The following is a 25,921-nucleotide window of genomic DNA, read 5'->3' on the forward strand; positions in this document are numbered from 1 at the left end:
GGCCAAACATTCTCTCTTAGCACAACCTGCTTCACAGGGTGGTTGTGTGGATAAAAATGGGGGGAGGGGAATAATGTACACCACCCTGAGCTCCTTGGAGATCCAATTTTTTTCTTTTATATCCAGATGCAATAAATACATAAAATATCAAGGCAAATGGAGCCTCCATAGTTAGAGGCTGCGTATCTCTGATTGCTGGGGGTAAGCAACAGGCTATCAAGGCAACAGAACGCTGGGCTGGGTGGACTGGTGCTCTTATCCAGCAAGGTAAATCTTATGATGGGGGCATGATGGTTTTCTTTTGTGTGTGCAATGTTACAGACTTAGAGGCAAAAGCGTACATGTCATTAACCAACACAGGTTGTCACAAGAGCACAGCTGAGTGCACTGTTGCCAGGTGCACTAAGTGACTCCAGGTAAAGCAAGTGGGATGCAATCAATGAGGGTGCGATGAGGGAGAGGGAAGGGGGATGATGGATAATGGCAGTAAAACAGACAGGCACCATTAACAGGTAGACCTGGCCTCCAAGCATTGTCTGAATATTTGTTCCAAGCACTTGCTGAGTATGCATGACATCCTACACTTTTTGCAAATACACCTGTATACATGGATGTTAATCTAAGGGGCAGTGGCAGTTGGTGGTCCCATGTCAGTGGGGCAGTAGAATCTGCTCTGGGTTTTAGTCTGTACTTTCAAGGAACTGTCCAGCTGTCCAACTCCTTGAAAGTGAACATTTTTATTTTGAGTGGGATAGCCTCCCTTCCACATATGCAACCTTGTTACATTTTCTCCCTATTCAGTATCTTTTAAATCAGAATTAAAATAGTTGGATTAAAGGCTAGGATTCTTCCAGCCAGCGGGGAATGGGAGATGGTGGTAGCAAGAACAATTGGAATACAATTATATCGTATATGTTCTTATGTCAGTCAATTTTCTGGAAAAACAACATTTGGACTGAAATGCATTTTTTTTTTAAAAACAAACAACTCATTTGTTATTGAAATTGAAATACCACCAGCCAGAAACCAGACACGTGAAAGGCTCAAGGTAAAAGGCTACAAGTAAACTCTGTAATTTGAATTTTGACAATCAAATTTACATCCCTAAATATTTTGAGAGTTTCATTCAGGCTTTGAGATTTGCAAGTATGAAGAGTAGGATTTAAAATTAAGGTGCTTTCTAACTGTACACTCAGCAGTATTATTTCTTAATCTCCTATGCTGAACCCCCATTTCTTTCTATCTGGACAGTCAAACACACACACATACAATATTAATATTAATTTTATGTTAATACTAATTAATATAAAAGGATACCCTAAGGTGAACCATTTAACCAGGTTTCAAATAAGGGACAAAATATAACAGGATGCAATCCCACAATCTTTGTGAGATAAAGCTAAAATTAAAAGTTTTCAACATTTGGATCATTTGGCAAATTTCCCAAAGTCACAATTCAGATTTTGATGTAAGCATTTGACATTTGGACTTGGGAATGAAAAGACTAACATCAGAACCCAACATCAATGTTTGGACTGATTGAATGAAATTAATCTAAAAATCAACTCAATCCTCTTGCAAGTCAGCTGTCCAGTGTTGACTCCCACTTGTCAGGTGCTGTCAAACACAGACCGCCACAACATCAAATGTTGAACTCCTTGGATATCAAAGGTTGAAAGCCCTTTCTCTTTCAACAAGCCTTTTAAGCAGAGACCTTATCCCAGTCCGTGTCTGTGTTGGAATTCCATTTTAAGATGTCGTTTTTATGATGTGTTGTAGTGTTTATGGTGTTTTTGGTTGCCGCCCTGGGCTCCTGCTGGGAGGAGAGGTGGGATGCATCATCATCATCATCATCATTATTATTCAGATGCTGAATGTAAAATATTCACCAAGGATCTATGTGTCCAAAGGATGTTCAGGAATTCTCACCATTAAGACTCCCAGAAGAGAAATTTTGTTTCTGCTTTAGTGTGAGGGCTGTGTCCTGGTTTGTGTGAAGAAATACTAAATCATAATGTGCCTTTAGGCATGCACAGAGTCCTTTTTCTTCCCTACTGAGTAATCACAACAACCCCTACAAGATGAGGGATAAATTGTTCAACCTCAAGAAATACCATTTTCTGGCAGATTTAAAGTCCAGCAACTCTCCTTGAAACCTGGGTTGAACCTACTCCTGTGGAACTGAGGAACTCACTCAGATACAGAATAAATTTTAGGAAAATAGCCTTTCATTGTGAGGGGCCAAGTGGTGGAGGCATTGCTACTAGTGGGACTATGGGACAGAACCCTGAATATTTTTCTAGGTTCCTCAAGTGTTTTTATGTGGGTAATGAATCTGAAGGAAATTCGGGGTGTCTGTGATATGGTTTACTTGGTAGGATATTAATTTAGGAAAATTGATTAATTTAAGGTGACTTTATGGAGAAATTGGGGTAATTAATGGGGGTATCTGAAAGAGAACTGAATTTAGAGTCCTTCAGGATCTTTTGGGAAACAAATGTCTTAAAGAGGAACTGATGTAGGGTGCAAATTAACTGAAAAATTTATCTGATGTTGGCTTGCCTTCTGTCATATTTACATTCTAAATTTGAATCTATAAATATAGATTAGCATATGCAAATTTTATATGCATTTTTGTCTATGCACTCATGTCCCAATTTTTAAAAAATACCTAACACTGCCCCTGCCAGGTAGGTCCCTGTACAATTTGTGATGACATCTTTAGCTACTATTTATAGAAGGCTATGGGAATGTCATTAAGGGCCCTTAGCTTCCCCACATAACACTGGCCAAATAAGCCCCTGCTCTAGAGTGGTAGCAGTTAAGAGCATGGGCTAATGTGGTAGATGCGCATTATTCAAATTTCAACTTCCTGGGTGACCTTCACAAAGCCTATTTGCAACATTTGCCTTGCTGAGCCTGCCATACAGGGTTGTTGGGAGGATTCCTGAGAAAATGTGTGTATAGTGCTTTGAGCACATAGAAAAGTCCCTGTGTACGTTTTTTTTAAAAAAAATATTACAACTGTCATAAGATTTAAGAAAACTGCAAGCATAATCCTACATATTTTTAGACAGGACCAAGGTTAATGTGACATTGTTTACACAATTAACAACTGCATGATGTTAAAAAAAAGGAAATGGCAGCTGGGAGAGGGGTCTGATCCAGATTGGGACCATTGCATGGAGAGGAGGCTTTAATCCTTTGCCCCCACTGTGGTCCCAATCTGGATCAACCCCACTTCACCCCGGGGCTGTTATTTGCATCATGGGGACAGCTGCCTGCCATTGATGCCACCGACTTCAATGGGACTGGCTTTCTTGGGTGCTTAGGGTTGCAGCCATGAATTGCATGAGTTTTAATCAAGTGACTTGATTAAATCAGCATACCTTTTGCATATGGATAGAACAATAAGTTATTGCTTTCTTTTATGATATTATGTTTTTCTTTCTCTGAGTCACTTTGCAGACCCCAAAAAACCAGGATAGAAATGTTTGGGTCCAAAGCAGGGTCACAATATGTTCAGCAAATATGATCAGCGCCAGTGTTTCTTTGTTTTTAGATGATGCACCCAAGTGTTGCAGCAGTTGCCACCTTGGAAGAGGCATTCCTGGCCGCATGAGAATGTGAAATGCCTCCTTTTCCTAAGAAAAGGAATGCCACTTGCATTTTTGTAAGTACTTAGGTAAGTACTACTTTTGTTAAGTACGTATATGGCTAATCAGGGGTATATTTCCCCCCCAATCTAAATAGATTGTTTGATTAATTCATTGGCTAAACATGGCAACCCTAAATATTATCACCAACCAGCTGCTAGATAGATACTGTCTTGTCTCCTGCATATACCGTAAGTCACTGTGTTCTGAAGGTCAGTTTCTCCTTGAAGTCCTGAAAACAGGGATGGGGAATCTTTGGCCCTCCAGACGCTGCCGAAACAGCTCCCATGAGCCCTAGCAAGCATGGCCAATGGTCACAGATGGTGGGAGTTGCAGTTCAGCAACATCTGGAGGGCCAAAGGTTCCCCACTATTGCCCTAAAATACCATAAGTCCCTAAAATACCACTCCACGGTAACTTGGAGTAGGGCTTTCACTGTGGTGGCCCATTTTGTGGAACAGCTTCCCTGCTGAAACACAACAGGCACCCAATAATAATAATAATAATAATGATGATGTTTTACCTGCCCTTTACCAGCAGGTCCCAGGGCAGGTTACAACAATTTAAAATTTAAAAAACAATTAAAACAGATTCATACTTTTCAGGAAAAACGGAAGACTTTGTTTTGTTTCTCTGGGGCTTTTTGAACTGGATGGAAAGGCATCTGTCTTAGGTGTTTATTTTGTATGGTTTTTAAACTTATCTGGTTGTTGTTTTGTACAATTTTGAAAACTATTTTAAAGTTGTTTTATGGGATGTTTGTAAATCGCCTTGAAAGTCATGTGAAAGGCAATTCATACATTAATAAAATAAATAATAATGAAGAAAGACCTATTGGCTTTGGTAAACAGGGAAGGATGGTGAGCTCCACTCTTTTTCACAGCACCGCCTCCCCCCCCCATGGTGGCTCGTGGCTCCATGTCAGTGGGGCAGTGTAATCCGCTTTACTTTCAGCAGCTTAGACAGCTCCTTGAAAGTTCAGACTACAACTTGGAGCAGATTCCACAGCCTCACTGACATGGAGGCACCAGCTGTCACTGCCTCCCCTCACTCCACTGCTTTTCCTCACTGACCCACCCATCCGTTACTCCAGCCCATGGGAAGACCACTACTTCCCCCCACCGCTCCAGTCCCCATCAGTGGTGGTTGAGCCATAGAACTCCATGGAAGTCACTGAGAATCAGCCGCTCTTCATGTAACCCTCTACTGGAATGTTTAATGATCACACAGGTGGTGACATAACGTTGGGAGATCAGAGGATCCACTGGAACACTGGCTGCTCTGACATTTTCTCCTGCATATCTTGTTGCTGTTCTAGGAACTATTAGGGGCTTTTCTCTACTTTCAGGAAAAACCATGAATGGGGTGGGAGGGGGGCTGGCTTGTAACTTTACCAGCATGACCCAGTTCTAGTCCAAGTACCTGCTTTCATTCACATCTGCCATATTTGCAGTGCGTGTGTGTGTGGGGGGGACACACACCTGCAGTAGTGGCTGGATAACTCGCCAAAGCAATATCTAGTTGGTGGTTTTCTCCTATGAACATTCAGAGTAAAGGAGCACAGACGGATGCCTCTAGTGTGTTTGCATGCGCATGAGAGAGTGTGTGTGAGGGGGACATTCCAGATCAAAGTAATGGTCTTCTTCTGGTTTTACTTTTGCGGCTACTGGGGCCAAATTTGTACAATAAAAGGCCCAACGAGTTTTGTTTCAGTGCATTCCATGTGAGTCACTGATCGTATTTACATTTTTAAAAAGCCATCGGAAGGAGGGGGACCATGGTTTCCTTGGAAGCTCCTCTCTTGGGATTGGGTCCATGTAGCTGCTCCTGTGGACCTGGAAAGAGTTTTCCTACTCTACTGTAAATCAGTGGCTGTTTGCGGGTTTCTTTACTCTGCTCACATTTGTCCTATTTTGCATTCATGCTGTCATCCTCAGTTACAAGGGGCTGTCTTAGTGCTGATGGAAGCTAATGCTGATCCACAGGGCACATCTTGACTCCTAGTGACAGAATACAGGCTTTACAACATCAAAATAAGGGAAGGAAAGCACCTCCACCCTAACATCCAGTAGGGATTTAAATTTAGAAATCCACCCTCTAATCCAGATAACTATATTAATAGATTGAACATGCCTCAAACGTTTGGATCTGCTTAACTCTGGATTCAGGACACTCTGTTATCTCCCTTCTCTTTAAACTTCAATCCAAAGGAAATGTACAGGAGGAAGGGAAAACCTTCCCACACAAGGGATGTCCTTCCTCAGCTAAACTTCACTTTCTTCCTTGAGATCTAAACATCTAAACCACATTTTGCCAAATGTTTCCCCACCCAAATTAAAAATCGGAGGCACACTTTTTTACACCCAAAAGGGGTTTACTTTTAGTGCATAAAAAGGAATGAATTTCCAACCTTGGAGGGGACCCACTGCATCTCTCCATGAGTTACTGTTATGAGTGTGCTTTCAAACTTGAAAGAGGTAAATCGAAAGGAGTCATACCAGAATCCACTGGTATTTCCGCTCCTTTAATCTCATGCAGAGATGCAGCAAAACAACCTGCACCCCAATGGAGGTGTCCCCAGAGCAGTGACTCATGCTGAGATGCAATGGACCACTTTCTTGAAGGATAGGAGTCATCCTGCCATGTCTCTCCCACTGAGAGCAATTGGTTCATTCAATCACCTGATGGAGAAATGCAGTAGAATTACTAATTTCAAGCAGAGGCTGGTGGTAAGGAGGCAAGACTACAGAACAGAGACTCATACAGGGAAGCGGCAGGACAGCCTGTCTGTGGGAGAGTACTTTTGGTTCATGGGCTTAGCCTTCACTCGCATATTCTCACAACACACAAGCCATTCTCTCACAGTCACACAGTTTGGGAATTACTGGCCCGCCCTCAAAGTTGGAAGAAAGTAGTCCCTGGCATCTGTGGCCCACTCTCTCAGCCAGGCTTCCTCAACCAGGTGCCCTCCACTATAGCTCTTGTCAGTCCAAACCATTTGGAGGGCTGCTCTGAGGTCATCCTGTGCCCGATTAATGGGACAAGGAAGGGGTGGAAGGGAAATGATGAGGCCTAGATGCAGCTTCCTTGCTGTGACACGCCCCAACTCCATTAGTAAAAATGGGTTAAGAGATTGTTGTGAAATGTAAAGAAAAAACGACAACGGAAGACGGAAGTGATGTCGTGAATGGACATTTATCATGACAGAAATGAGTTAATAGTATTAGCACTAAAAAAAATGCTGACTCCACTGAGCACAAAATCAATACACAACTTTACACTAAACACACAAACCTACCAAGACATTCAGAATTTTTTTTTTTTGTTTTAGGGTTTTTTTTTTTTTTTGCTATGTAGCCATGGCAACGGAGTTGCATACTTGGTTGCTTTTTTTTTAAACAATAAAAACATTTTCAACCATACCCCCCCTTGGTTTCATCTCCCCCTTTGGCACCACCCCATGAGAATAAATTGCTATTAAAAGGAGAGTTTGGATGGAAAACAAAAATCCAGAATGGTTGAGACGGTTGCATAAAAGATAGCGGAGGTTTGTGCGTAACAGAAGTGAATGGGAGGAAGCTGCCCTGTGCCCTCAGCGCTACTGACTCACCTGGCCCTGGACTGCTTGGCACTGACTCTCTGGGGTCTCAGTCTCTACCAGCCCTATGCCATAGGAATACAGGAAGAAAGCTGCCTTATGCTGAACCAGACCACTGGCCTATCTAGCTCATTATTGTCTACACTGACTGGCAGTGGCTCTCCTAAGGTTTCAGGCAGGGGTCTTCCTCAGCAAAAGCAGCAGTGATAACAAGGTGTCACCCGTGGGATTAGAACCCATGCAAGCGTCCTAGCTTTTCAAATCCCAAAGCTATCCAAAGTTGCAGGTCACCCAGAGCCTTTCATTTGCTCACTTCCATAGCAAGTTAAATTTCCTTGTGACTGCAGGGAAGAAACTGAACTAGCACCTGCCCGCACCAATGAATGGTCCATTCTCTCCCTTGCAAGAGGTCCCTGCAGTGACATGCAGGTGCACCACCACCTCCACTTCTGCAGAACTGGACCCAGTTATATTGACCTCAGTTCCTTTAAGGAATCCTGAGATTTCTCTGCTCTTCCGTGTGTGTGTGTGTGGGGGGACGACAACACACGACTCCTTGCCCATTAAAAAACAAAAGATATTGGAAGCCTCCTTCTCTCTGACATGCTGGCTTATTATGTACAATGAGAGGGTGGAAAATAGGAAGTTGCCTTATACCATTGGTCCATCTAGCTGAATGTTGCTGACACTGACAGGCAGTGTCTCTCCAGGGTTTCAGACAGGAGTCTTTAATAGTCCTATCTGGAGATGCTAAGGACTTAACATGGAGCCTTTTGCATGCAAAGCAGGTGCTCTGCCACTGAGCAATGGTTCTTTTTGGTGTTTACTCCGTGAAAGCATTCACAGCTTGAACTGCTATGCCAACCTCTGACTGAATCAACTAACCCTAAGAGTATAAGAATGTTTCATTCTGTCCCCCACCTCAAGCCTTCCATGGGTCATTCAAATAGTGGATCCATTTCCCCCTCTCTAACCTCCGCAACTTTTATGCATAAACATGTCTCTGATGTTTGGGAACACAAAATTAATGGTCCCCCCTCTCCCTCTCTCTTCCCTCCCCCCCCCCCCGCAAACATGTTTAAACAGAAACAGTATTTACAATGAAGCGATGGTGAAGAAACGTTTTGTTCACAGTTAAAAGGGAAAAATGACATCAAATCATCCCATTCAGTAGTTAAAATTGTAAGAATTTGACAGTCTGTTGCACTTTCCTTTTCCTAATATTTATATATTTATATTATATATTTTTTATTTTTTTGTTTTATTTTTGTAATATGGAAGATGAGGAAAAAATCCAAAAAACACAGGTTTGATGAACACAGAAGGAGGGAGGTTAAAAAGTTCAAAATGATGGAAGGGTGAAGCTCAGAAGTTCAGAAGACGGGTTGAAACAAGATGACTGTCCCCGGCAGCAACAGAATTCGAGATGGAATCCCCAAATTCGGATGAAGAAAAAGTTGACTTTTTTTTTTTTTTACAAAAAAAACACAAACTTTTGAAAGGTGAGAGGCTGTGTCCCCTGAAAAAACAACACGCTAGGAATGTTCTTGATGCTGAGAAGGATGAAGGTGGATTTGAAAAAGCAGTCCGGAGGTAGCCAACCAATGTATAAATAGTCCCACGCTGCTTTAGATAGCTTTTTTAAAATAATATATATATATACTTATATATATATTTATATATAGAACTTTGTGGTGTGCGAACTCGTCAAAACGCTGGATGAAAAGGATGCTCCGGATAATGAGTGTGTCCTAACACAAATTAAAAAGGCTTTTGAGGAAGGGGGGGAACGGTAGGGGTGAATGAGGGCTTGGCACTCAAAACTGGGATGTACATACAAGTGGAGGAGAGGGGTTTCCCTGGTGGAACATTGGGCCTTTCCCCTCCTGCCCTCCCCACTTTTCTTTTCCCTTTCTCATCCCATTACCAAATCCCCTTCATGGAACAGAACTGCCTGGAAATCAAAGAAAAGAAAAAACAACAACAGTGATATGGTAAATGCAAGGGGAACAGTAAGTGGAGAGGAGATGATAACAAGCCGGCTCTCGTTCCCTCCACTGCTCCTGTGATTCCAGTGCAGGGCAAGAGATATGCAGATGCATATTGGCCCTTCAAGACTTTGAATATGCTTACAGAGAGGAAACTCTCCCCACCCCCCTTTTAAGGGGAGAGTCCATTCTTGCCCCTGCCTTCCACAGCTGTCTCTTGCTCCTTTGAGTTCAGAAGCACCAAGCACTCCTCTGCACCTGTTTGGCACAAGGCAGCTGCTGCTAGTAGCTCGGAGGGGGATCCCCAAATGGGACAGCAGAGACAGCGGAGTTTCTCTTTAGGCTGGGGGGTGGGGGACAGCCGTAAAGTCCAGCCGGGCCACCTCCACGGATGACTATTTCAGGAACTTTTTATTATTGAATCCATAAAAATCTGGTTCTTATTTGGCACATAGAAAGCTTGTAAATCTCAGCTGTCACCCTGGCAGGCTTCACCGCTGCTTCCCACGAGCACCGGTGTGTGTGAAGGGGATTAGTAGTAAAGGGGGCAAAACTCCCAGGAATGAGCACTTTCAAAACTTATTAAAAATGGAAGGGAAACAGGGTAAATTCTGGTAGTGGAATCTGGTGAAGAGAGAGGAGAAAACTCAGCAATTCAGAGACATGCACTTTGATCTCCAAGAACCACCATGCCTGGCACTCGAGTGTGGCATCGATTCCTCCATCTCTTACCTGGGCATCAAGGTCATAGCTATGACCAAAATGAGTAAACCAGGAGAATCTTTTCTCAAGCAGGTCAGAGTTCAGGGGATCTGGGACAGGAGGGAAACATAGCCACATCCCAGCATGACAAACAGCAAGAGAGACACTGGGTACAACCAAGCAAAAAAATCCAGTCGCAATAGCTACCCTAAGCATATTTAATCGGAAAGTGAAATGAAGATCTAATTCTGAGGAAACAGATTTAGGATGAAGGTGGAAAACAATGGAAGGGACTTTGGCAGGACTAAGCTAAAATCCCACAAATTTCAACTAATTTCTACCAGGTTGTGCCCACTGGATGTCCAAAGAAGGATATGTTTCCTCACTTTAAACAAAAGGTCCAGTTTGCTGGAGAGAGGATATCAATATCAGAAAATGCTGGGCATTAATTCACAGTATAAGATGGGTTTGAAAAGGTCTCCCCACCCTACCCCTCTCCTCTTGTACACTCTTACTCCAAAACCAGGATGTCTACAAGGTACTGTAGTAGAAATGTATATTAAAGCAAGGTCAGGCTCAGCAGATGGAAGGAACCTTCTCCTGCTCTCAAACAGGAAGGTGTTTCAACACCTTTTTTTAAAAAAAAAAATCCAAACCAAATCAAACACTATTTCACTGAGCAGATACCTTGCCTAGAAAGAGCCAGTAGACAAATTGTACCCCCTAGAATTATGGTGCAAAATATTTAAGAATCCTGTCTCTCCCTACCATAAATTATCAAGATAGCTACAGAGATTCCCAACAGCTGCAATAAAAGACCCTTATGGTCTCCCTTAAAAGAAAAAGTTTTTTTAAAAAGCCACTATGGATCCTGATTTCAGATCCATTAACAAGTTCTACACTTCATTTTTTTCAAAGAAAACAACTTGTTTTTAAATATCAAAATGCACCCCCCAGTCCCCACCCATCCCCATCAATTCTCCCTTAAAAAAAAATTAAATAGCTGCATGTTCTCTATAAATAATAGTTTGGCACTTCAAAAATGGGAAAAAGTGCGTCTTTTTAAAACAGGATATGTCAATATTATTCCCGATGGTTCATTGTTCCACCGATAAGACATTGTGGTACAATACAGTAAATCCATCCTTCCCCAACCTGGTGTCCTCCTGATGTTTTGAACCACAACTCCCAGCAGCTCCAGCCAGCATGGCCATGCTGACTGGGGCTGATGGGAGTTGTAGTTCAAGACACCTGGAGGGCATCAGGTTGGGGACAGCTGCAGTAATCATTCCAATGTTGCAGTGGCCAGAAATGCTTCTCTAATGCTTCTCCCCGCCCCTGGCATCCTTCTCAAAGAGGAAAATAATTTTGCAGATTAGAAAGAGAAGCGTAAAGAGGGGGGGAGCTTGGAATTTACTAGAAAAGTTATCCTACAAAAGCTCTTTTAGAACGAACAAGAGATGTACACAGCGATACCCCGCTCTTGCACAGCTTGGCTCAGGTTCAATGGAACTTGCACTGTGGATGCTCTCTACAGGTCTGAAGCGTAGCAGGATCTTGTGGATGGCAGGAAGCAGGAAGGAAAAAGAAGAGGTCAGGGAAACCTTTATTAAAAAAGAGCTGAAGAAGGGATTTCAGCACTGAAAGGATCAAAACATTCTTGGCAAGGAACTCTGGGTGCAAATTCTATTGGCCAAAGTGATTTGGCAAGTAAAGGGCACGTGAGCCTATAAAACTGCCCAGGGCTGCAGCAGCTATCCAAAAAAAGATTTCCCACTGGTCTTGCTGCCCTGGAGCCTGTTCAGCTGGATATCCCAGGAGGAGAGGCTCTGCCATGAACCCTTGGGCCCATCCTTGGGCGTGCATGCTAACCTTCGCGGACAAAAAAACCAAAAGAAAAAAGACTTTTGGGCCTCTGAGCCAGTGGCCAGAACAGACAGCTGCTCGTCCACCTGTGCGATGATTTTGTGCAAGTAGAAAAGATAATTTTGAGCTAATTGCCAGATTCATTTCCTGGTTTTTAGTAAAGCCACCCTTTTTGCAATAAAAAGCCACCACCATCTTTAGGTAGTCTGCAGCACTGATTTTCAGTTCTCTGCACTAAAACCCAAAGAGATTCAGCTCAATGGATCTGCCAGGGGAGTTCAATGCCTGAATCCTTGATTCCTCAGGCTGAGACATAAGGCCCTATAGACTTTTGATTTCTTCCAGTCAAAATGTCAAAAAGAATTATAATAATCTTCAGAATGGTGCACAGTCCTGCAGTCCAAAGTACCACAGACTGGATTGTATTCCGTATCTTCAGAGGCGCAAGCTTTACTGAGCAACCATATGGCCTACAACAGGCATTTTTTAAAAAAGTAATAGTTGAAAACTATTGTACAGAATATGGCAGATGTACTTTTCTTCACTCAGATATCCAGCTCATCCTATCCTAAAGGCCCAGAGAAGTGCAACAGATGCTCTACAACAGACTCAGTGATCTGGGCAACTCAGTCACAAGCCATAAAGGGCATTGTTGTCCCTGCTGGGGAGATTTTCAAGTGAAAAAATCGCCAGGGTGAGGGATTCAATAATGCCCCCAGGAAATTTGGTACCACTGCTTAACCCACAGCCAGGGCTCTATGATTGCAGCAAGAAAGATGGGAATGCCATACAAGGAAGTCCTGGATACAAAATCGAGCTCCTTAATCCATTGGGGGAGCACTTTCTGATCCTCAAAAATATGATTGAAAGTGCCTGAGCCACAGAGAAGCTGATGAAGTTTTCCAGAAGTCAAGCAGGAGAGGGTGTGCTTTAGTACATAACTTCTTACCCCTCCCCATCACTTGCAGAAATAAGAGGCATTATGCTAAAATTTTAAAAATGCAGAAGTATGCAAAATAAGAGAAAATATGCAGACTGGCCTCATTAGCATAATCCATCCAGGCTGCAGAATCCACATTATTTCCTTTGTTGCAGAATTGGGGTTTCCTTGGCACAGAAGCTGGATACTGAAGCACGCACAGCCCTACCCATAAGCTCCCATTGTAGAAAGAAGAGGGGGCCAGAAACAACAGCAAGAAGTAGAAAGTGCAGCCTTGGAAGATACTGTCAAAATATCTGCAGCATTTTGAGGGAAGGGAGGGCTGGGGCAATGTCCCTTTTTGTCTTACGCATCCACAGTATTTAAAAAGACGCAGACTAAGAGTTTGGCACAAAAACATTTCCTTATACCCCCCCCCGACAAAAAGTCTGATATGCAACACACTTGCTAAACAGCAGCAATATTTTGTTCATCATAAAAACCGGGTGGCCCGGAATCTCAGCCAGTGTAAATAGAGGCCTTTAATCGCTGGCAATTTCTTTCACTGACTGACAAACTTTTCAGATAAAACACAACTTTTCCTAGCTCCATAAAATCAGTGCAAGATACTATATAGATATTGCTTCCTTTTTTATGTTTTTTATAGTATTTAAGTTTCACATTTTGAGTTTTGCTTCCTAGTGGTTTTAGAGTCTTAAGACAACCCCCCCTTCAATCTAAGAAGGAAAACAGAACTGAGAGGCATACTACTGCCTAATAAGTGATTAATTCCCCACCTCCCCATATCAGACCCCACAGTCAGCCTGAGCGCTGGCCTTGCCTAACAGTTGCACAAGCTAATGTAGGATCCTAAAGAAAGGTGGGGAAAAGTGCCAAAGTCTCCCACCACCCCAACTCCACCCCCATGCTTCATAAAGAGCCGGGAAGGAAACGTTTCCCCTCTAGCAAGAATATTGCACAAGTCCACACCTTGACACTGCAGTAAGAAGGGAGGAGAGTTGGATGTTTAGGCTGCTGTAAGAAACAAATCTGTGCTAACAAGTTACAAGTGCATTGAGAAGCCACCAAGAGATTAAACCACATGAGAATTTCTCTTGCTTGCCTTCCCAGCTTCTTCTCCCCCCAAAGGTCTCAGACAAGACCGTCGTCACAAACATGCCCCATTCAGCTCCTGACCCAACTTGAAATATCTCAGCCATACCAAATGGGATTCTCCCTCAAGCTCAGCTCTTCCCAACAGAGAAATATCCTGCCACCAACCCTACTACAAACAAGGCAACATATGCGCGCGCACACACACACACACACACACAAAGTCACCCCAAAAACAGTATCACACTAGCTAACGTCGGCCATAATGGCTGCAAGGTCACTCACACCTGCACGACCTGAAAGGAAGCCGTGTATTGTGCCACATCATGGTGAGATCCAGGTGACGAGGTAGATATCCACTTCACATTTGAGACCTTACACAGGAAGTAGTTCACTCTGAAACAGGAAACAGCATACCACCAGAGCAAGCCAGCAACAGGAGGGTCCCACACAAGCTAACTTTCAAGCAACCTTTTTGTAAAAAAAAGGGAAAAGACTGATGCAACCCAGTGTTTGATATTGCACTATAATGCTGCTGATTTGTTCAGCCTTCTGGCAAACCCTGGACTCTAATGTTCCCATGAGGTACACAGAACAACAAACACACAACAGGAAAGCTGGGGTGGGAGGGATGCTCTTATTAAAATGCTGGCATCTTCAAAAGCAGATCGGACTAAATCCTCTCCATGTGTTAGAGGATGTTGCAAGTCCTATATGTAAACATAGCAGGGAAATACCCTGATTTATTTTATTACCCTTTTAAGGGTGGATGAGTGGGTGAGGAAGGAGATAAGCAGTGTTGATCATTCGATGGCTAGCAAACACAGAGAGAGAAGAAAAAACGAGAGCAATGCACACAGCCCTGTGCTTTGACTACCAAACCGAAAGCTGCCATTTGGATGGCAGGATAGTGACACAGAAAGGGGGAGCAGTGCTGCCATTTTACCTCACATCTCTACGATGCAAGCCATATTTGCCTGACATTCGTCACCATCCAAACAGTGACTGCATTCTCCTGGAAACAGGAAGCACTGATCAAGCTGCGCTAGGACTGGGACTCTATGAGCAAATCTTCACAAGGGAGGAGGCAACTGGAGCAAGGAAGTGGCATCCCTGGCTGGGTGATTGTTAGGAGCCAAGGCCTTCTCACAGTTGTGAATTGGTAATACTGCTTGTAAAAAGAGAGAGGGAGGGAAGGAAGGAAGGAGGGATGGACTGTGGGTTAGAGAGAAGCCACAATTGGGTGGGGATCAGGAAAGAGCCTCTTTGCCAACATACGGCACTGCTCAGTGAGCTAATACTGATCATGGCAGCCACCACACAGCTTGTGGATGCCCTCGTGCTTCCACTGTGTAGGCAGGGAGAGGAGAGTTGTGCAACCTTTGACGGCTTTACTGAATGCACTAGGCCATACAGTAGCATGCAGGTAGGCCTTTTGGGTTTTTACCAAAAGGGACGGTAACTTGTTGACAAATCTGGAATGAGTTTTGCTGCTGTTCTTGTCTTTTTAGGAAAACTTGCCACTGGTTCAGATGGCAAACCCTGAAAAGCCAATTAAAGCTTTTTTCCTGCTATCAGGACACAATCGAATGTGAGAGGAGAGGCAAGGGAACTTATCTATTAGGGGATGTAGCCTAACAGGAAGTGTCATGTTCCAAAGCCAAGAAACTGATATTCCTGAGAGGCGTTACAATGGGAAGGAGCCACATGCATCACAGGAAAGAGAACACTGCCTCATGGCACCCCCATGAAGAAGCAGCTTATACCACCCTGACACAGGAACGGGAATCTGATTTCTGCCTCACAGGAAGTAGCCTCCTACTTTGTTCTCAGGCACTTGCCACATCTCAGGAGGCTTGTTATTTATTTATGTTGCCTCCCTACAATTCTGGCACTCATAAAATCACAGGAGAAGCAACCTAACAACCTCAGAGCCCTGTTTCCGAGCAAGGCAATACCCGCACTTCATGACAATTCTCCACTGTGAATACTTGGGTCCGATTCCCCCTGACTTCTTTCCAATTATTTCTTCAGTATAGCACGGATGCTCATCTACAACTTTCAAACAATTTTTTTCCTTTTGATTAATAGGGCTGAGAAATAGGGGAAAGGACACACACACACATCACCCTCTCCCCCTCCCCTGAAAATATGCATAGAAGAATTGTAAAAAAGAAAAAAGGGGAGGAGCAAGAAACAAACAAAAAACTACTAACCCAACCAGGCCATTTCCCCATTGCAGAGCCCACCCCAGTACAACCCCTCATTCCTCAACCTCACCTTAGCACGAGCTATGCTACCTACAGATAGAAAATCCATGTTGAGTGTCACTACAAACCCCGGGTGGATTAGACAGAATATAGAGCTGCATCAACTTCAGAATTCAAGGTCATGGGGCAGATGTCACTTCATGAACCACTGCGCCTGGATTTGAACCCATCTCTGCTTCCCTCCAGATCTGAGCATCTACAGATGGTAACACTCTGAGCGGACATATACCCCATCAAGAAATCCTGAAGTTGATCATTACTCTGGTGAGTGGGGAAAGAAGTAGTAAGAGACATATCTTTCCCCATCAAGATTCTTGGATAAGAAACTCAGAAATAAAGAGGGAAAGAAAGAGGATTTTTTTTCTTAAAAAATGTTTTTCTATTAAAATCCATAAACTTAAAAAGAAAACGTTGCCATATATATATAGATATATACACAAACAGGTTGCACCATTGGTGAAATAAAGGTCCGGTAAAACATACGCTGGGCTGTTTCTCAGCCAGGAGTGTGTGTGTGAGTGTGTCTGTGGGTGGGTGAGAGAGAGAGAGAAATGGACACTGGACTGGGGCTGGTGTTGGGTAGGTTACCATTTTAATGATTAAAGAATTGATTTGAATTCTACTCCTTCCCCCAGCCTTCTCTTATCCCACTTTCTGTGGGTTGGTGGCTCGAACTCCTTGCTCATACGTTACTCGCTGGCTGATAAGATACTGTGCCGCTTGTGTGGCGGCTGGAGTGCCTGTGATGGTGACTTTACGGTTCCTAGTACCCGGGATGAACTCCCCCTTTTTGGAAATCTGGATGCGGGCGCCTGTCAACTCCTGGTACTCAACTAACGTCTTGCCGCCTTTCCCCAAAATGGCGCCCACTAGGTTCTCCGGCACAGCAATCTCCACCATATCTTTGGCGCTTTCCACAAGCTTCTCCGTGGCCAAGAAGGAGCTAGCCACCAATGGAGAGGCCGTCCCCAGATAGCCGTTGGCTGCCCCAGTGGCTGCGGCTAAGGAACCCAAGGTGAAGGCTCCAACCGCACCAGCTGGGGTGGTGGTACTAGTAGAAGCTTCGTTGGCATAGGAAGCCAAGAGGTTAGCAGCAGCTGCTGCTGCTGGATTAGCACCAGCGGCTACAGCTGCCAGCACCCCAGAGGCGGCGGCTGAGTTGAGGCCGAGACCCAAAGAACTGGTGTTGTATCCATAGCTCGCTAAGGTGTTGAGAGCCGTGCTGATGGCCAAAAGGTCACTGCCAGAGAAACCTGGTAGAGCAGCTGGGAAGGCTCCTACTCCCGCCAGGCTGGTGTGACCCAGCAGGCCTGAAGCTGTGGCTGCAGCAGCGGCAGCTGGCAGCACGTCCGTGGAGTTGGCATAGGGTGATCCAGTTGGGTTAGAGTTGGCCACGGGGCCAGTAATGTTGGCATAGCTGATGTTGAGGCAGCTACTGCTCTGCGGGTCCTCCTGGATCTTCTGGACAATGATGTCAACAGCCTTGTGGATCTGCTCAGGCTCGCCACTGATGGTCACCACGCGCTCCTGGAGGTTGATGCCCTCGGGCTTCTGGCTCAGCTGTACCCATGCTCCAGACTGCTCCATGATGGCCTTGACAGTGGCCCCTCCTTTGCCGATGATCAACCCGGCGGTGCTGTTAGGAACAATCACCTTGGCCTGCGTTTGGAGGAAAGGAGAGAAGAAGAAGTATTATTTTGATATTTCAGTTGCATTTATATCTGCTTTTCCACCTACAGGCCCTTCAAACTGTTTAGTTGCCATTCACTGCTGCAAGGCTATCTTTGCTGAATGTCACAGAAACTAGACTAGAGTATTAAATCACAGGAATAAATGCTCTCTTAGAGAAAATGGATCTCACAGTGATGTAGAGGGGAAAGGTTCCAATACTAGACTTTTCTGTGGACATTTTTCTAAAAATGCATTGTTTCAGAAAATTAATTAGAAATTCATTATTAATGAACTGACACAATACAAGCCAAACTGATCAGTTCCAAAGCTGTGATTGCCTTCTGCAGGTGGCTGTTCTTTACAAAGCATGGATATCTCTTATGCACAGCTTTCGGGACATGCTAAAATAAGTGTATTAACTATTTTCCAGTACTTTCATTTTTTAAAAAAATAAACAATGTAAAGGGAAGTGTATTGAGTTTTCATGTTACCAAATATTTACAAATATTCCAATAAAATAATTTCCAAGTTAGGCTTCAAATTTGTTTGCATATAACTTTTAAACTACATTAAGCATATTTTATTGATTTTCTCCTCCTGGTCAAATACTTCAACCATTTTTTAGCTATTAGAAAAACTTTTCACATATTTAAACTAAACTTGGCATCCTTTTTTTAAAAAAAGTTAATGTAAGTCAAATATGGTAGATCAGAATTGATCTGCTACACCTAGAAAAGTTCCCAATTTGAAATGTTCTGGAAACGCCACTCACCCCCCTGAAAATTGGAGGGCTGCATCAAAAAGTCCTAATCCCAATGTAATCAGGGTGCTGCCTCTGGTAATGATTTTTAAGACTTGTATGCTGCTTAACTATCAAAACCTCTAATCAGTTTACACAGAATTTTTGCTATCAAAAACCTTATCATTTGGGGTAGGGGGACTAATACCTGGCACGGAGGGCTTGCACCTTAAACGAGTCAGGGCAGAGTGACTCCTACATCTGCATCATGGCTCTGCCTCCCACATGAGACCTTTCAATTCTGTATCTAGAGCGAGGGCCACGAGTCTTAGCTGTCTATGTGCTGTGGGTCACATACATGGCAAGAACAGGAAGTGATTGACAGTAACATAATACTTTGAGGTGAGGCCCTTGCAACATCCCAGAAATGTGAGATAGACATGCAGAAAATTAGGGTGGTATTCCATCAGAATCCTAGGAATCTTATTTTCCATCACCTAAGAATGGGATCAAAGCCCAATTCTTTTATTGTTGAAGAGATTCATTATTGAAAAATAAGGGAAGCGTCTGGAAAAGGACTCGAAGGAGTTATCTTGCTGTGGGGTGCGGTTCTTACCTTTTATTTATTTATTTTACAGGATTTCTTACCCATCTTTCACCATAAGGTCCCAAGGTAGGTTACAACAATATAGCAACAACAATTCAATATTTAAATTGGTTTTAAATATTGATGTAAAACAATTTACATTAAAAGAATAGGGTGGGTCCTAAAATATATCTCAGCTGTCAAAGGCCAGGGTAAGGAGGTGTGTCTTCAGAATACAATGCATTCATCATTCATTGGTGATCACTCGTGGCCGAGTAAGACTGTCTTCCAAGATAAGGTCTTTAACAGTGGGTCCGTAAGTGACTGTGGAGGCCAATTCTAGATCCACATAGCCTCCCACAGTGAGGACAGAGGTTTCCAGATGGAAGATAGTTGTGATGAGGATTTGTTTGATGTGCCTTCCACTTGGCTCGTTTGGCCCGTTCGCCCTGTATTCGTGCTTCTAGCTATATGAAGAAGGTGCCATTATGGCTCAAGTCCTAACTCGTTTGCCTCCCATTAATTCCATCCCTCCTTATTTGTTTATTTATTTATTTTTAAATCATCCCACTATTACCTTATATGCCAGCTGGACAATGTGTATCTAGTCTAGTACTAATAACGCTATAGAAGGAGCCTCTTCAGCACCATGGAGAGCAACCCCATCCTCACATTCAGGTGCTAGCCTTCATCTCTGCTCAGGAAAGTTGGGCCAGACAGCTTAGGGTTGTTGCATTAACCCCAATAACCCAAGAGCTCATGAAGAAAGGGCACAGTCAATCAACACTCTACGTTCTTCCAAGAACACCCAACTCAGGGCTGTTCTAGATTGCTAATGGTTTCCCAGTGCCCTTCTGAATATTTGAGATCCTAAGTTTTGGCTGCAAGCCTTCCATCCTAGCCTTGACAGAAACTGAGGTGGGCACGCGCATACACAGACACACAGCTTTGCTTACAGCCAGGGCTATGGATGCTCTGACTAAGAGAAAAAGAAGAGGAAGGAGGACATCAAACTTCTGCTCCAAGGAGAGCTGAATTCTTGAACCTGCATACATTATGCAAGTTAAGCATATTTGCATGATTTCTCCTGTCTTGCACACTTTAGCCAGCTCCTGCAAGTTACAGGGAATGATATGGTAGCATCCTCCTAGCCCCACCTGGACATGCTGAGGACTGAACTTGGGACCTTCCTTCAGTAATTCCACTGAGATTTCTGCAGGCACTGTCCACCCAGTTCCAACCAGCCAAACATATTTTCACAACCATGAGGGCCAGAAACTTGTTTTTTAATTCTTAAAGAATGAAAGGGAGATTCATTGTGATGACTTCTGTAGTTGTTGCTGCATTTTATGCTTATGCCGCAGAATAAACTCAGCTTATACCAGAATAAAGGGGGGCAGGAAATACCAAATGTGTGGAGGAGCATGTTTCAGGACAGAGAGTTTGGACTAGATTTTCTGTGAGCTTTCTCAGAAATTCCTCTGGCTTCAGAGATTTCAGCAGACATTGCCCAGTTCTGTGAACTGTCAAAAGCCAGCAGCAGAAGATGATGGGTGGAAAGGGGGGAGGGAAAGAGTGGGAACTCACGGGGATGGCTGCAGGGGCTCTGCAACGAAGAGGTAGGGAGCTCCTCAACCCTGCCCGCTTGAATGCCTTTATGTAACTATGAGAAGGAAAAAGCCATATAGATTGAGCACGCAAATGGTCTTATGTAACTGAGTCACAGGCACCTCCTGGAATCTGTTGCCTCGTCCAACCCAGAGCAATGGTGCTGGATTAGTGGGAAGGGAGAGAGCAGGACACTGGAGAAAATCTTTCTGTGCTGGTTGTCTGGTTGGATGCTGCATCCCAGCTTTAGAAACTGTAATCTGAGAATTACAGGAGCACCCAACAAGCTCTGAATTAAAATAAACAGCTAAGACACTCCGTTCGTCAAAGACCACCCCTGGGGTCAAACAACCTGATACAGACCTACATTACCAGGGCCTACAATTCTAAACACCATGTGAGCGCAAATGTGATGAATGCAAAAAAAAAAAGAAAGAAAAAAAGAACAGACCCACCAAGTGGAACTGGGGAGGCAGATGATGGATTGCCCCACAGTGTCACTGTGCTTCGGAGGCACTCTTGAAAAGGGCAAAGGACATTTGACAGCTTGTCCGTCACACTGGCTATGGGAAGGATCCCCCACTCTGATCTCAGCGCCGTGTTTGGAGACACAGCATGCAGTTATTGTAATCTATTGCCTGGAAAGGGCATTAAGATCAACAAATGGAACCCGGTTAGTTTTGCTATGGCCTGATGATCAGCTTGTGATAACACAGAGGAGGGCTTTTTCACTGGCAGCTTCAGTGTTGTGGAGTCCTCTCCTGGCTGAAATACAAAAGGCCCCATCGGTATGGGCACTCCACTGGCTCTTGAAGACATACCTGTTTAGGCAAGCATTCCCCTAATCTCCTGACCTGAACCTCCTGTTTTAATTGCTTTAATTGCTGTTTTAACTATTTTAATTGCTGTGCTGTTTCAATGGGCTTGTTTAATTGTGGATGTTTATTTCAACATGTTGATGGCACTGATTAGTAATAGTTTTTTCTACTTGTAAACCGCTTAGAAGGCACTTCGGCAATTAAGTGGAACATAAATTAATAAATAATAATAAAAAATCAGGCACAAGACCCCCACATATTAGGGGAGGGGCAGTGTCGTGGCAGCCACTAACCCAGGATTGGCTGCAGTGATGTGGACCCCTGCACACAGGAGCATCCCCTTCTGCCTCAGGAAGGACATCTGCCCTCACCACCTGGTTTAACTTGTAAGCACTTTGAGTGACCTGCCCCAATTTGTGTCTCATTTCTAGTTACTTTGGCGCTAAAATTAGTCTCTCATAAAATACATGCTAACCTCACTGTGATGTCCTTTAGGCTAGTCATTTGGACAAATGCCTCATAACTTGTTCTTTCCCATCCATGACCCCGACCTCTCATAGGAACCTAGGAAGCAGACTTATACTGTATCAACCTACAGCTGTCCATCCATTTCAGTGTTGTCTCCTCTGACTGGCAGCCGCTCTCCAGGGTTTCACAGGGGACTTGCCCAGCCCTCCTTGGAGATGCTGCCTGGGATTGAACCTGTAGCCTTCTGCATACGAAGCCTGTGCTCCTCCCCTGAGCCAAAGGCCCTCCAGTTCCAGCAAAGGCTTTCAATCCTTTTCTTTTCTGAAATCCAACTGTGTGCGTATTATGTGCCTATTCAACTCTTTGGTGAGGATTTTAAACTGTGTGTTTTGTTTCTTAGCCATCCTGAGAATCTTCTTAAAGGACAGGGCGTAAATATTTGATGTAAAATAAGCAAATAAATTCAGCAGTCTTCTAGTTTCAACTCTATTTGCTGGGTGAGATGAACAAACAGTCTGACTTCGTCTAAGGCAGCGTCAGATGTGAGCATTTCTGCAGAATTTCCTCACAGCTTCCCAAGAAAAGAAAGGGTACCTCTTTCCAGCGGTCAAGGTGAGGGGACTCCTGGCTCATTGCCCCATATCCTATCTGCCAAACAAACCCCCTCTTCCATATATACCACCCTGACCCATGTTCCAAGGTGGGTCTGCCACAACCCTTGTCTTTAGCTTCCAGTCCAAAACTGCCTTTCCTTTGCAGTGCCATGGCAACAGCACAATCGAGTGGCAATGAAAACCTGCAGTCTGGCCTCTTCCACACACAACAACCTTGAGTGGGGGAAAGACCTCCCCCTCCCTCCTCTTTTTTCCCCAGCCTTCCCTTGTAACAAGAAAGGCTCTGTTGGGAAAAAATATAGGCCTAGTCTTCCTGCACACTAGTCAATTATGATGTCGAAAGTCTTAGTCTTTTCTAACAAGAGGCCAAAGCATTGCTGGCAGATAAATGAGCACTCAATTGATCAGGTAGCCTCTTTTAGATATTTAGGGATGACCTTCCATTCAACGGGAGCATGGCGACTCCAAGTAAAGGCTGCCATTGCCAATGCTCAAAGAAGTACGAAGGCACTTCTCTCCTTCTATTACAATAAAGGGGGCCAATATCTTCCGGCAACTATACAGGTTTTTGTGGCAAAAGTCATCCCACAGCTGCTGTATGGTGCACAAGTCTGTGCCTACAATAAGTATGCCCCCTTTGAAACAGTTCAAAACAAATTTCTATGATCCTTACTTGCTGTCCCATGCTGTGTCCCCAACCATATTCTATGCCTAGAGGTTGGGCTCCCCACAATAGAATCCCGTATCTGGATGTGCAGAATTAAATCATGGTTAAAGATGATGTTTGCTCCAGTGGGTCTGGCCCCATACACCCTATCAGATGCTTTCCAGTCTAAATGGAAAGAGTCGATGAATGCTAAACTACTAAGCTTAGGGTTCTCCACTCCCATGATTCTCAATCTGCGTTATGTAAAAGCTAAAGAGAATATTCTCCAATGAATTCTCAATATTGATTTCCAAGGCCATCTGATGTTGGTTACAAAATCTAGATTTAATGCAAGGCCATTTGTACCGCCCACTATCTAGCGACTCTGACTGTTCCTAAATTTCAAAAAGCGTTCACACTGGCCAGGTTTAACATCCTACCCTCGGCACTCCTGGAGGGCAGATACAAAAGAATTCTTTATGACGAGAGGGTCTGTCCATGTGGTGTCGGGGCAGTAGAATTGGTGGAACATGTGTTACACACTGTTTATTCTACCACAACCTTAGATCCCAGCTAATTATTCCAATCTTACAAAACATCCCTGGTAAAAATGAGGCTTTTTATGTTGATTTTCTATTATCCGACCAGTCCCCCCAGATATCAGCTAAGATAGCTAGTTTTTGTTCCGCCGCTATCCATTGCAGAATAACTCTGTTAAGTTGATGGTTAATCTGCTGACGTAGACCCGGTTTTAATGAGACTTTGATTGTCCTGTGCTGTTTTTACTGAAAATGTTTGTTCTCCTTTTAATGATACATATATTTATGTTGGTCTATGACTGCAATAAACTCATTCATTCACACTAGTCAGCATTTGTTAATGTTTTTTTTAAAAATACAATTGTTTAAAAAATATTTTTATGTCTGTTTTGCTTTTAAATTTTTAATGGTTTTAATCTTATTTGTTCAGGCAATTTTGCAAAGGCAAATAATACTTGCTAAAATTCAAGGCTGAAATCCAACTGCCTTACATTTTTTTAAATTCAACCAGAATTAAGAAGTGATGTTTTAAAGCAGTATCTCTCAAAATGGGAAATTGGAATCCAAATTTTAAAATGACCAACTGTCATGTCAAAATTTTGGATTTTGAGAAATTTAGCAAATTTGGACCTCCTTCTAAATGTCACTTCAGACTTCCCAAGGGCTCAGGCAGAAAGCCTTTTATTATTGTTTGACCCCCTCTGATTTTTTTTTATCATTATCCAAAGAGCAAGTATCAAACACTCATGAAGTTTAGGTTCTATCAAGGGCTATTAGCTATGTTGGCTCAATGGAACCTCCGTAATCGGAAGCATTCTACCACTCTAAATACCAGGTGCTGGGGACAAATATCAGAGGGAGGTCTGTTTCCTTCATGTTCTTCTTGTGCATTTCCCTAGAAGCATCCTGCTTGCCTCTATCAAATATAGGATGTCCTAACTGTTAGAGCGGTATGACAATGGAACTTATTACCTAGGCAGGTGGTGGGCTCCAACACTAGAGGCATTCAAGAGGCAGCTGGATAGCGGCCTGTTGGGGATGCTTCAAGTTGGATTCCTGGAGTGAGCAGGGGGCTGGACTCGATGGCCTTGTAGGCCCCTTCCAACTCTACTGTTCTATGATTCTATGATGTTGGAAAAGACCAGGGAGGGGGATGCTTTTCAGCCCAAGGGCTGCACTCCCTTTCGGATGACCTTGAGGGTCATATCACAGCGGTGGGCAGGGCAGGAGCAGAGGCAAAAGCGGACTGAGGAATGAAGGTGGGTGAAGAAATAACCTTTGTACTGTACGCTTGTGTCTACACACACTCACACCCCTCTCTCTTCCCTCCATCCAGACAGGCAAAAGGCACCACCAGAGTTCAAGGGCACATTCCAGCCAAGCAAAAAAAGCACCAACAACCCCTCAGGGTGCAACACAGGGCCAGTGAGGAGTGGAGCCTGGGGAGAAGTTACAAGGGCCAGATAAGCAGGGTCTGCATTGGTCCCCACCCAGGCCTAAGGTTCCCCCCCCCCGATAGACTGACCTTTGGTCCGATCCAGCAGAGGTTTTCTTTAAGGGGCCCTCAAGTTCCCTCAAGTAGCCCCAAGTCCTCTAAGTAAGAAACAATTTGCTCCTGAGGCCACTTACCTGCTTGGCTCGGTCAGGATTCATGGTTGTCTGGGGCTGCAGGATATTGACTGATTCCGGCTTCACTACAGACTGGGGGATCTCTCGGACCTTCTCAGCGATGAAGTTGTGAACAGCGTTAAGGGCTTCTGCTGTGCCTTGAACGAGACACACACGCTCCGTCGTCCCTGCATTGGGCAAAACAGTTGAGCGTGTTTAAAATGGAGCTGCAGGGGCTACAGACAGATGGCACCACAGGAGAGGTTTGTTGCGAGGGTTTGGTCTCCCTCAGCTAGGGATGGAAGGATCTGCCAGTTTTGCTTCTCTCAATTTCTCATATTTTCAATCTTAAATTCAGTTCTCCACATTTCTGTAGCAATTTGCAATTTAAAAAAAAAACCCACCAAAATCCTCATGAAAATTCTTCAGTATTTTAGTGTGAATTTCTCCTAATAAACACATTTTTGTCTGCAGTTTTGACTAATGTAAACATTTTTGCAAGCAATTTCTCC

At 43.9% G+C, this 25,921-nt stretch overlaps 1 protein-coding gene across 2 annotated transcripts in view; it reads right to left on the reverse strand.

Moving 5' to 3' along the window:
- Positions 1–10,929: 10,929 nt before the first annotated feature.
- The window catches only part of NOVA2 (NOVA alternative splicing regulator 2), a 61,007-nt gene continuing 46,015 nt past the window's right edge, over positions 10,930–25,921 (reverse strand). For both annotated transcript variants that reach the window (XM_061596786.1, XM_061596785.1), the window contains exons 4-5: positions 25,431–25,597; positions 10,930–17,771 (exon numbers count right to left, since the gene is read on the reverse strand). In XM_061596786.1, the coding sequence (XP_061452770.1) occupies positions 16,755–17,771; positions 25,431–25,597 (1,184 nt within the window). In that variant the 3' untranslated portion in view covers positions 10,930–16,754. The remainder of the gene's footprint in view (positions 17,772–25,430; positions 25,598–25,921) is intronic.

The sequence above is a fragment of the Rhineura floridana genome, chromosome 15, assembly GCF_030035675.1.
Source record: "Rhineura floridana isolate rRhiFlo1 chromosome 15, rRhiFlo1.hap2, whole genome shotgun sequence".
Taxonomy (NCBI): Eukaryota; Metazoa; Chordata; class Lepidosauria; order Squamata; family Rhineuridae; genus Rhineura; species Rhineura floridana.